Genomic DNA, 11,466 nt, shown 5'->3' on the forward strand with positions numbered 1-11,466 from the left:
TCTGTGACCTACACTGCAGCTCACTGCAATGCCAGACCCTTTAACCCACTGAGCGAGGCCAGAGATTGAACCTGTATCCTCATGGACACTACTCGAGTTCTTAACCTGCTGAGCCACAAGGGGAACTCCTAACCAAGAAATGCTACACTCTCCCGTCTTGGTGCAGCTGGAACTCCTGGACCTGGAGCTGACAGGCTTCTTGGACAGGAGGTGTCCAGGTCTTTTTGACAATTCCCCCGTCCTGTCTTTACCTCATTCATAATTCCTGGAAGAGGGTGGACAGAAGCCCTCAGCTGGGAACAGTTTGAGCCCCTTCCATAATGTTTCCAAACCAACAGCAGGGATGTGCCCAAGTCACCTATCAGTGTCCTGGTCAATTTCTGTCAATTGCAGGAGCCTCACCTCAGGGGAGGAGACATTGCAAAAATTGACCCCTGAAAATTGACCCATTATCTCAAAATCCCTCAATACCCTTCTGTTTCTCTTACAAAAGAAGTGCAGGCAACTGGTTAGGCGCAAGGAATCTAGAGCTAAAGACTCTGGGGTTCAGACCTGGCTCTGACACTTCCTAATTGTGTGACCTTGAGAAAACAGGCTTTGCAGGTAGCCCCAAAGATTGGCCATCCACAGATTCGGACAATTTTAAAAGTGCACTTGTTTGTGCTTTTATGTGTATGATCATTTCATGGAGACCATTTACTAAGTCCACTTTGTAACTGGAATGCTGGCAGCTTCAGAAATACTACTTCAATGTGTATTACTCACTGCAAGGCAAGGGCAATGATGCCATGCCATAGATGAGTAAACTGAGGCCCGCCGGGAGAGAAGCCATTTGCCCAGATCTGGGACAATTAAGTGGCAGGGGCAAAACTGAAACTCAGGTCACCTGATTTCCCTGTCTGAGCATTTGGTGCTGAACAGCCCCCCTCAAAATGATCACAGGGGAAGAACCAATGCAAATACAAAAAATATTTAATAACTGGCAATAAATTAACATCAGAAGACAGAATAGCAGATATACACAGGAACTTCACAAGAACAATACCATGCAAGTAACGGAATTCAAAAGCCACTGAACAGAAGGACTTTGGGCCCTTTCACTATGCAGCCCTCCCCAGTGGAAAGCGTCCCATATTCAAGGCATCTCAAAGCGGCCACCGAAGGTTCCAAGCTGGGGTTGGAACCTGTCATGGGACAAGGGGTTCCTGGAACCACAAAAGTAGAAACTGCTCCAGGTAAGCGGTGGTCAGTGACAAGGCAGACACGGACTGCATTCTTTGCCTGCCAGGCCCGGCTCTGGAAGATGGTAGGGCAATGCATCCCACGTGAATGTCACTGCTTGAGGGGAACTCCTTCTGGTCCTTGGGAAAAGGGCGCCTCTGGCACCGGTGCAGGCAGGGAGGCTGAAAGATCCGCCTGGTCCTCTGGGCAACGCAGCAGGGCGGCGCCCGCAGCCAGGCATCCTCAGAGCTTCGGGTCCCCGCGCAGCCGCGGCGGGGTCACAGACAAGGCCCCGAATGCGCCACCAGCCGCAGGTCCCACGCGAGCAGGCGCAGCAGGTTGAAGATGACGGTGGCTTCGTGGCATCGAGGCGAGTCCTGGAGCCCGGGAAGGAGGCAGAGCGCGGCTGGGTCAGGAATCTCCTTCCCGAGAGAGATTCTCCTCCAGGCGCTCAACGCTCCAAACCCGCTCGCGTCCCTTCTCGACCTCACGCCGCCCCCCTGCGGTCCAACCGCTTTGGCGCCTGCTCCACTCACAGCTCTGTGACGCCTCCTGGGCGGCCGCAGGGACTTCCTCCCGGAGCCTGGCCGGACCAGCTCCAGCTGGATGGGGAGGAAACACGAGGTGATGAAGAAGGCGAAGAACCGATTCCCCGTGCCACGTGCCCCCGCCCCTCAGCCTCCCCGCTGCAGAGCGAAGGCCGGCGCTGGGGACACCGAGACCAGGCGAGTCGTGCCTGCGCCCGTTTCGGGGCTCAGCGGGACAGACGGGCAATCGGGGGTGAGGGTGGGGGGCCTCGAGGGTCCAGCGCGAGCCGGCGGGGGTGCGGGGCCAGGGAGGGCCTCACTCACACAGGCCGCCACGTCCCGCCGCGCGGCCGCCAGCAGCTCCAGGGTCGGGCCGACGCCGGGGAACAGCTCGGGGCTCGGCAGGCTGCTCAGCACCGCCTGGGCGTCGGCGAGGCCGCGGGCCACCAGGCGGAGCCGCGCACAGGACTGCGGGGACCCGGAGGGCGTCAGACGGGGCCGCGCCCTGCACTTGCCTCCACCCCAACCCCACCCCTCCCTGGTCTCGGGCCTCCGGCCTCACCGACGGCGGCGGAGGGTCCCTCCTCAAGCGGAACGAGCAGTTGCGTGGCCTCCAGCTCAACGTCTCTTCCTCCTGAGGGACAAGGGCCGGGGTGACCCTGGGCCTCCTCGCCAGGGCCCCTGAAGCTCTGGAACATCGGGGATTGCTCGACGTGGATCAGGACGGGCCGGGACGTTTGTGCTTAAGGTGTCCCTACCAGGCAGCTCTCCGAAGGCGTGAGCCGGGCGTGAAACACACTCGTGCTCCCAGGGTGGAGCCTGCGCCCCGGTGTGGAGCCGAGTCCACCTGGAGGGGGCGCCCCTCTGTGATAGGCACCCAGGCCATGTGTGACACGAGGGCCAGGGCGGCCGGGAAGATGACAGTGGTCACTATTCTGGACCCTGAGAATTTCTCCTGCTGCACACTAGGACTTGAGCGCCCGCGGGACCAAGACTGTGGTCTCTGAACCCGTCGGGCCCGGATCTGGGGGTCTGGCGTCTGGACATCACTCACATAGTGGTCCCTCAGCGCCTTGACGGCCACCAGCGCCTGAGGGTCCAGGGAGCGGTAGTGAGAGAGGACACAGCGACCAGGCACCACCACGTCGTCAGGGTCCAACGCCAAGACCGCCGTCACAAAGACCCACAGTCCCATAGCCACCGAGGCTGTGCCACGCGGTCCCATCCCTGTTCCTACAAGAGGCGACGGACATCAGGGGGCCCAAGGAGAAGGCCCTCAAGCCCAAGCACCCCGCCTCTGGTTAAACTCCCAGAGGGACCGACGCTCCGAGCACAAGCGCAGAGGACATGCAGGGGGAGAGACACGGGCTGGGCCGGGACCCCCCTTCTCCCCTCACCTTCTCTCTCCCCTCACTTCTCACCTGCAATGTGTCTTTGGTGCCTCGTGCTGCTGCAGGGCCTGCCTTCCACTGTCCTGAGTGGTGTCCGGAGTGGTGTCCACCTGTGACAGCGGTGCCTGACCCTCCATGGTGGCTTTTAAGTGCCCAGCTGAGGATGATGAGAGCCGGGCTTCCCCACGCAGGTGAAGCTTTCCCAATGTCATTGCTGGCCATTGATCAGCCCAGAGGGGGCAGGCAGGGCTGTGAGGACTTTACCCTCCTGGGCAACAGTGCCAGCAATGACTCTAACCCAATTCTCTGTCACCAGTTTTTGTCTCTGTCTCTTTCTGAATCCTCTCACCTTCTTTCGAAAGTGAGTATCTGATATGTATCCCCTCCTTTAATGCACAAAAGAAATAACACTGCAGGAATTGCTCTACCTCCAATTTACAGATGAGAAAACTGAGGCACAGTAAAGAGACTTTTCCACAATATATAGTCAGTAATTGGCAGAGACGGGAGTTCAACCTACACACCGTCCAGCTTCAAAGCTTGATCTCCAAGCCATCACTACCCCTAAATATCTGATTCAGGGCCTCCTTCTCTCTATCCAATTCTGTCTTCTGAGCTACGACTGCCACCTACACCACAGCTCACAATGCCAGATCCTTAAACCACAGAGCAAGGCCAGGGATCAAATCTGCTTCCTCGTGGATACTATTCGGGTTCATTCCCACTGAGCTGTGACAGGAACTCCTCTTCTGCCCATTTTCTCATCAGGTTGTTTTTCTGATGTTGAGTTGTAGGAGCTGTTTTTATATTTTAGATAGTCACCCTTTATCAGTCACATCATCGGCAAACATTTTCTCCCATTCAGTAGGTTGTCTTGTCATTTTATCAATGGTTTCCTTTGCTGTGCATCAGCTTATAAGTTTAATTCAGTCCCATTTGTTTATTTTTGATTTCGTTTCCTTTGCCTTAAGAGACAGATGGGGAAAAAAACATTGCTGCAATACATGTCAGAGTGTTCTGCCTATGTTCTCGGCTAGGAATTTTATGGTTTCTGGTCTAACAGTTAGAAATCCACTTTGAGTTTATGTTTCTGGATGGTGTTAGAAAGTGTTCTGAGTTCGTTCTTTCACAGGTAGCCGTTTGGTTTTCACAGCCCCACTTATTGGAGAGACGGTCTTTGTTCCCTTGTGTGTCCCTGCCTCCCTTTTTGTAGAATAATTGGCCATAAATGCACGGGTTTATTTGTGGCCTCTCTGTTCTGTCCCGTTGATCTGTGTGCCTGTCTTTTGCCAACGTCATACCCTTTCTGTGGTCAGGGAGCGAGATCCTTCCAGCTCTGTTCTTCTTCCTTAAGCCTGTTTTAACTATTCAGCAGCTTTTGTGTTTCTAGACAAATTAAAACACCTGTTTTCTAGTTCTGTGAAAAATGCCAGTGGTGTTTTGATAGGAATTGTCTTGGGTAATAAGATCCTTTGAACGATATTAATTTTCCAATCCTTGAACATGGACTATCATGCCATTGGTTTGTGCTGCTTTCAGTTTTTTTCATCGGTGTCTTAGACATTTTTGAGTGCAGGTCTTTTACCTCCTTAGGTAGGTGTATTCCTAAGTATTTTATTCTGTTGCATGTGATTAGAAATGCAGTTGTAGCCTGACTCTCTCTTTCTGAGAGTTCATTGTCAGCCTGTGGAAAAACACAAGATTTCTGTATGAGGACTTTGCATCCTGCAACTTTGTTGAAGTCACTGATGAGCTCTGTGGCTGTGGGGACAGTGGCATCAGGATTTTCTGGGTGCAGCATGTCATCTGCAGACGGGACAACTCGCGTGTTCTCCTCTTTCTTTCTTTTTTTTTTGTAATGGCCCTAAAATAGAGTTTCATTTTTGACTTTCTTTTACTGGTTGATGTATGGATTTAATTTTTAAGAAATGTTTGGATTTTCTTTCTGTTTCTTTTCTTTCTTTCTTTCTTTCTTTTGGCCCCATTCACGGCATATGGAATTCCCAGGCCAGGGGCTGAGTCAGAGCTGCAGCTGAGCCCTACACCACAGTCCCAGCAACGCCAGATCGGAGCCGCATCTGTGACCTAGGCCACGGCCTGTGGCCACGCTGGGTCCTTAACCCACTGAGCGAGGCCCGGGATTGAACCCGCATCCTCACAGGGACTAGGTAGTTGAGTTTTTACCAAACCGAGCCACCAGGGGAAATGTTTGACTTTTCATTGGCGTGTCCTCCCTGAAAGTCTCGTTCTTTCTTTTCCTTCTCTCTTAATGTGTGAGTGTTTTGTCTGTCTCTCCTCCACCCCCAGCAGCAGCCCTGGATCTTCCCCATCCCCTGAACGGCCTCCCTCCTGAAAGTTCCAGGTTCTTCCTGGCAGCACCTCCTCCAGGAGTATCTGCAGACGGGGAGTCCCCCTGTCCCCTCCCCACCCCGGTCCTAGATCTAGGCTGGGCGTCCCACAAGAACCCACCTTGCCCCCTCCACCTGTGGAGCTGAAGCTGCCCCAGCCCCGATTGTGTCCCCAGAGCTCCGTTTCTTGGAGGTGAGCTGTGCTGGCTCCCTGTCAGTTTCTCTTTCCCTCAGCGGCTCACCTGGCTCACAGGCCCCGCCCTGCTCTGGGCTTTCCCAGCCTGGGGCCTCGCCTGGTGGCCAGTGGCAGCCTCTGGCTGGGTTTTCACTTTTCCTACATCAGCTGGGATTGCCCATCGGCACAGGCTAAAAGCTGCAGCATGGAGCTCAGGCAGGACTCAGCCCTCCGACGGAGCCTGGCGTTCAGAGACACAGAGACAGAGCGACGGGCAGAGATCCAGGCCAGGAGGCTGAGGTCAGAGACGCCTGACAAGACCGAAGCCCCCTACCAAGACTCTCTTCAGCCTCAGAGAGGACACGTGATCCTCCACCGGCTGACAGAGACCAGAGACACCAGGTAGGAGGAAGGAAGCTGGGTGAGCCTTCAGTCATTGTGCGGGACCCTCAGCTCCCTGGGGCCCCGCCCTCACCCCCCCCCCCCCGCCCCCCGACCACCCCGATGGGCTCCATCCCCTCATCTCTCTGTCCTTCCCTGGCACAGACATGGCCCTGGGTGGCTCGCTGGTGCTGGTGCTGGTGCTGGTGCTGGTGCTGATGACGGTGGCTCTGCCCAGGACAGGAGCGGTGCCTGTCCCTGAAGCCCTCAGGGCCCTCCCAGGAGCAAGGGGCTGCCACTTGGCCCAGTTCAAGTCTCTGTCCCCACAAGCGCTGCAGGCCTTCAAGAGGGCCAAGGATGCCTTTGTGAGTCTCCTCAAGCCCCCCTGCGGTGGGCTAACCTCCACCCACAACCCCCTCCTGCCCCGACCCCGCGGGGTCCCGGGGTCCCTGGGCCGAGCTCTGCCCTCCCCCCAGGGGTGACTCCTGTCCTCCTGGGGCGCACCTGCCTCCACTGTCCCTTTGGAGAGTCACCTCCCCTCCCGCCGTCGTTGGCCAGCCTCCAGTCTCTCTGGGGTCCGCCCTGCGTCGTCCCCCCTGCTGCGGGCTGACCTGCCCTTGCCCTCTAGGAAGAGTCCCTCTTGGAGGACTGGAACTGCAGCTCCCGCATCTTCCCCAGGAGCAGGGACCTGAAGCAGCTGCAGGTGAGTTGGGAGAGCCAGGCCCCCCACCGCTGCCCTCACCTGCCCTCACCTGGCCCCGCCCCCCGGCCCCGCCCCTCCGGCTCTGGCCCTCCCCGCCTGGCCGGCCCTCGGCCTCCTCAGCAGACAGAGCCCCCACCTCCGCCCCTCAGGGCACCACCCTGGCCCTGCCTCCCCCCTGGCGCTGGCTTTCGCCTCTGCCTGTCCCTTCCCCTGGCCCCCTCCGCTGTCGCTCCGCACCTGCTCTCTCTCACGCGCCGCTCTCACCTGGCTTCTGTCTCCTCCTCAGGTGTGGGAGCGCCCCGTGGCCTTGGAGGCCGAGGTGGCCCTGACCCTCAGCGTCCTGGGCTCCTTGGCGAACTCATCCCTGCACAGCAGCCTGGACCAGCCCCTTCACACGCTACGCCACATCCACGCCCAGCTCCAGGCCTGTGTGAGTGCTCGGCGGGGAGGCGGGGGGCCCGGGCCTCGGCTGGGCTCTGACCACCCGTGTGTCCCCTCGCCCCAGGCCCGGCCTCACACCCCCTCACCACCCTCCTCTGCCCACAGGTCCCAGCTCAGCCCATGGCAGGCCCCCGGCCCCGGGGTCGCCTCCACCACTGGCTGCACCGGCTCCAGGAGGCCCAGAAGAAGGTGAGTGAGCCGGGAGGGAGAGCCGATGCCTGGGGGCGGGCGGCTGGGAGCCCAGACACGGAGCCACCGAGCCACCCCCTCCCCACAGGAGCCCCAGAGCTGCCTGGAAGCCTCTGTCATGTTCAACCTCTTCCGCCTCCTCACCCGGGACCTGAAATGTGTCGCCAGTGGAGACCTGTGTGTCTGACCCCAGACACCCGCCTGCACCCTGTCCCAGCGTCTTGGATGTTATTTATGCTTCCGCACCCCTCTTCTTAATTTATTGCCTCCAAATCACTATTTTTGTATTTATGTGTGTACATTCTCATACTCAGTTGCAAGAAAGTGTTTATTTTTTCTACTTTTTATAAAAATTGTGCAAATAAACAATGAGGAAAAGATGCTCTTTGTGGTGTGGGACTCGTGTGTGTGTGTGTGTGTGTGTGTGTGTGTTGGTTTTGTTCTGCTGCCATAACGATCGCTGGCCAGAGGAGTGTCTTAACACAGCGCAGATTCCTTGTCTCAGGGTGCTGTGGGGCAGAGGTCCGGGTGGACGGGGCTAGTTCCCCTGCGGTGGTCTCACAAGGCTGAGTCAAAGTGTGGCTGGTGGGAGGGTTTGGGGGGCTCTGGGAGGGATCCCCTTCCACACTCAGATCAGACAGAAGGAAGAAATCTAAGCTCTTCATCCTTCCTTGATCTTCTCAAATGTCCTCCCTACCCTCCAGAACCACACACATTTAGCCTCCTTAACTGTGACAAGATAGGTTCTCCTAATGGCTAAGCCCAGGGGACACAGGGTTTTCAGTTACTTGCCAACTCGCAGTCAAGAGTCCTGGTGACTGAACCCGGGCCTGCTTTCTGTATGGAAACAGCCTCCTAGAAAACAGCAGAGTCCTTTTTTTTTTTTTTTTTTGGTCTTGGTTTTGGGGTGGTACTCATGGCATCTGGAGGTTGCCAGGCGAGGGGTTGAATTGGAGCTACAGCCTCCAGCCTACACCACAGCCACAGCCACGAGGGATCCGAGCCTCGTCTGCGACCTCCGCCACAGCTCATGGCAACACCGGATCCTTAACCCACCGAGCGAGGCCAGGATGACCTTGCGTCCTCTTGGATGCCAGTCAGATTCCTTAACAGCTGAGCCACAACGGGAACTCCCCAGCATTTACTCTTTTATGTAAGTATTTGTGAGGTTGCATCTGTCCCTGCACTAGTCACTGGAGTTACAGCGATGATGAGACAGACCCTTTCTTGTCCTTATGGAGTTTCAGACAGTCTTCTTTCTCCTTTAAGATCTAACTAGATCACGGGGGACGGATGGATTGGGAGCTTGGGTTTGGCATCTGCACACTCTTGCACGTGGTGTGGTGGTCAACGGAGCCCTGCTCTATAACGCAGGGAACTCTGCTCAATAATCTGTGGTAACCTATCTGGGGATGGAGATCTATCAGCACAACTGAGTCACTTTGCTGTACAGCAGAAATTAACACGACATTGCAAATCACCTCTACTTCAATAAAACTTTTTGAAAAGATATCCAACTAGAATCGTCGCTCCCTCTGAGAGGGCTCATTGGCCCCACCAGGAAGTCCCATTCGCCTTCTTCCTACACACTTCTTTTTTTCGTTTTCCAGTTTTTCCGGGGTGAGGGAGGGGGTTTGGGGTGTGTGATAACTCGTGGACATTCCTCTGATTGGTGGGTGGTGAGGGAATTAGGACCTTCTGGTTCCCACTGGTCTGGGGTCGACTGGGTTGTGAGCAGCGTCCAGTTCACTTCTTCCCCCCGGTGGGGGTTTCCGTCTCTGCAAAACAGCTCCACAGACCTGTCTCAAAACACCTACAGCTGGAGGTCCCGTCGTGGCGCAGGGGTTAACCAATCCGACTAGGAAACATGAGGTTGTGGGTTTGATCCCTGGCCTCTCTCAGCGGGCTAAGGATCCGGCGTTGCCGTGAGCTGTGGCATAGGTCACAGACGCGGCTCGGATGCCGAGTTGCCGTGGCTGTGGCGTAGGCCAGTGGCTACAGCTCCAATTCCACCCCTAGCCTGGGAACCTCCATATGCTGCAGGTGGGGCCCTAAAATGATGGGAAAAAAAAAAAAAAGGAATTATATAGAGGGAGTTCCCGTCATGGTGCAGTGGAACCGAGTCTGACTAGGAACCATTAGGTTGAGGGTTCGATCCCTGACCTCGCTTAGTGGGTTAAGGATCCGGTGTTGCCATGAGCTGTGGTGCAGCTCGCAGATGCATCTTGGATCTGGTGTTGCTGTGGTTGTGGAAGCAGCCTTAGAAAAGGCAAAAATAGAAAAAAAAAAAACACAACCTATAGTCCTTGAGGAAGAACTAAAGGTCCATGGTTGATTGTGTTTAATAGCTGAAGTATTTTATTTGGCTTACTTGACTGTTTTTTTTTTTTTTCCTTTCTGCACTTTCTCACTTCTCTGATTAAATGTATACTCTGACTAAAGTTCTTCTACAGCCAAGAGGCAGGCAGAGGGTGGGGTCTATTCCGGGAAGGCTTTCCAGGGTCCTCCTCGGTTACACTCCTTTCTTCTCTCTCTAGCAGAACTTAAATCCAAAGATGGCAAAGAAGGAGTTCCTGTCATGGCTCAGTGGTTAACAGACCGGATTCGGATCCATGAGGCTGCGGGTTCAGTGGATTAAGGATCGGGTGTTGCTGTGAGCTGTGGTGTAGGTCCCAGAAGCGGCTCAGATCTGACGTAGTGGTGGCCTGTGGGCCTGTGGTCTGTAGGCCAACAGCTACAGCTCTGACTTGACCCATAGCCTTGGAACGTCCATATATCTCAAGTGTGGCCATAAAGGAAGGGAGGAAGGAAGAAAGAAAAGAAAGAAAGAAAGAGAGAGACAGAGAGAGAGGGAGAGAGGATGGAAGGAAGAAAGGAAGAGAGAAAGAAAGAGAGAAAGAGAGAGAGAGAAAGAAAGAAAGAAAGAAAGAAAGAAAGAAAGAAAGAAAGAAAGAAAGAAAGAAAGAAAGAAAGAAAGAGAAAAGGGGGGGGGGAGGGGGGCGGGAGGAAGGAAGATGTTTGACCAAATACTTGGATACCATGGACTGGCCAAGTGGACACATAAAATTAACCATCACGATAAATGCCTAGTTTTTACTATTAAACTCCTTTCTGTTTAGAATTGCTAGAGTGGTTTATTTCTTCCAGAAGTGAACCCTGACTGATGTAAGTATCAGTTTTTCGCAGGATACTTGTTAGCTTCTTCAAAGTCTTTCTCTCTTTGTTAAAGTTGATGTAAGTCAGATGGATAAATCTCAGGTGAGATCACTGGATTCAGGTCCCAGATCTGCCACTTTGTAGTGTGTGCCTTTGATCAAATCACCTAACCTCTCTGTACCTCACTTTCCTCTGAACTAAGGATAAAAATGACACCTCACTCCTAAGGTTATTGAAAATCTGAAGTTATTTAATACATATAAATTATAGAATAATTCTTGGCACATCCTCTGTGCTCAATAAATGTTAATTAGCATCATCATCACCCACATCACCTATCCATGGTCCTGAAACTTTTTTTTTTTTGTCTTTTTGCCTTTTCTAGGGCCGCTCCCTCGGCATACGGAGATTCCCAGGCTAGGGGTCTAATCAGAGCTGTAGCCACCAGCCTACGCCAGAGCCACAGCAATAAGGGATCCGAGCTGCGTCTGCAACCCTCTCCACAGCTCATGGCAACGCCGGATCCCTAACCCAGTGAGCAAGACCAGGGACTGAGCTCAAAACCTCATGGTTCCTAGTCGGATTTGTCAACCACTGTGCCATGATGGGAACTCTGGTCCTGAAACTTTATCACCCACTCAAATTTAACAATTTCTCCACAAAGGCTAGAATATAAGGCCTCTTGGCTAGTCTTTCCAAGGAATTCTAAACCAGGAGAGGGAAAAATAAATAAGTATGGGAAACAGAGACAAACAGACAAATAGATTCAGGCTGTGGGGGAATCTAGCTACAAAAAGATTTTGAGAAAAGAGGGAGAAAAGTTTATTTTTGTGCTGTTGTCAAAGAATACTGCTGAAACATTTTCCCATCTTGATGGAAAATCTGTACTGTTTATGCCAGAACAAAAATTGATATTTCAAAATCTTCAAAGCAT

At 54.1% G+C, this 11,466-nt stretch overlaps 2 protein-coding genes across 2 annotated transcripts; one reads left to right on the forward strand and one right to left on the reverse strand.

Moving 5' to 3' along the window:
* Positions 1-1,499: 1,499 nt before the first annotated feature.
* Positions 1,500-3,276, reverse strand: LOC125133204 (interferon lambda-4-like). Its single transcript, XM_047791331.1, has 6 exons — positions 3,270-3,276; positions 2,803-2,981; positions 2,311-2,382; positions 2,073-2,216; positions 1,758-1,823; positions 1,500-1,598 (listed from the first exon to the last, which is right to left on the reverse strand). The coding sequence occupies exons 1-6, from the start codon at positions 3,274-3,276 to the stop codon at positions 1,500-1,502; spliced, it is 567 nt and encodes a 188-aa protein (XP_047647287.1).
* A 2,934-nt stretch (positions 3,277-6,210) lies between these two features.
* On the forward strand, positions 6,211-7,563 carry LOC125133687 (interferon lambda-3-like). The gene is made up of 5 exons (XM_047792112.1): positions 6,211-6,408; positions 6,672-6,746; positions 7,033-7,176; positions 7,293-7,376; positions 7,465-7,563. Exons 1-5 carry the CDS (start codon positions 6,211-6,213, stop codon positions 7,561-7,563), a joined length of 600 nt encoding a protein of 199 aa, XP_047648068.1.
* The last annotated feature ends 3,903 nt before the right edge of the window (positions 7,564-11,466 follow it).

The sequence above is a fragment of the Phacochoerus africanus genome, chromosome 8 (assembly GCF_016906955.1).
Source record: "Phacochoerus africanus isolate WHEZ1 chromosome 8, ROS_Pafr_v1, whole genome shotgun sequence".
Taxonomy (NCBI): domain Eukaryota; kingdom Metazoa; phylum Chordata; class Mammalia; order Artiodactyla; family Suidae; genus Phacochoerus; species Phacochoerus africanus.

Coding starts and splice junctions, on each gene's coding strand:
- LOC125133687 (XM_047792112.1), top strand. CDS start 6,211: ATGGCCCTGGGTGGCTCGCTGGTGCTGGTGCTGGTGCTGGTGCTGGTG. Junction 7,177..7,292: donor ACGCCCAGCTCCAGGCCTGT/GTGAGTGCTCGG, acceptor CTCTGCCCACAG/GTCCCAGCTCAGCCCATGGC. Junction 7,377..7,464: donor TCCAGGAGGCCCAGAAGAAG/GTGAGTGAGCCG, acceptor CCCTCCCCACAG/GAGCCCCAGAGCTGCCTGGA.
- LOC125133204 (XM_047791331.1), bottom strand. Junction 2,217..2,310: donor GGGACCCTCCGCCGCCGTCG/GTGAGGCCGGAG, acceptor GGGTCCCCGCAG/TCCTGTGCGCGGCTCCGCCT. Junction 1,599..1,757: donor CCAGGAGGCGTCACAGAGCT/GTGAGTGGAGCA, acceptor CCCGGGCTCCAG/GACTCGCCTCGATGCCACGA.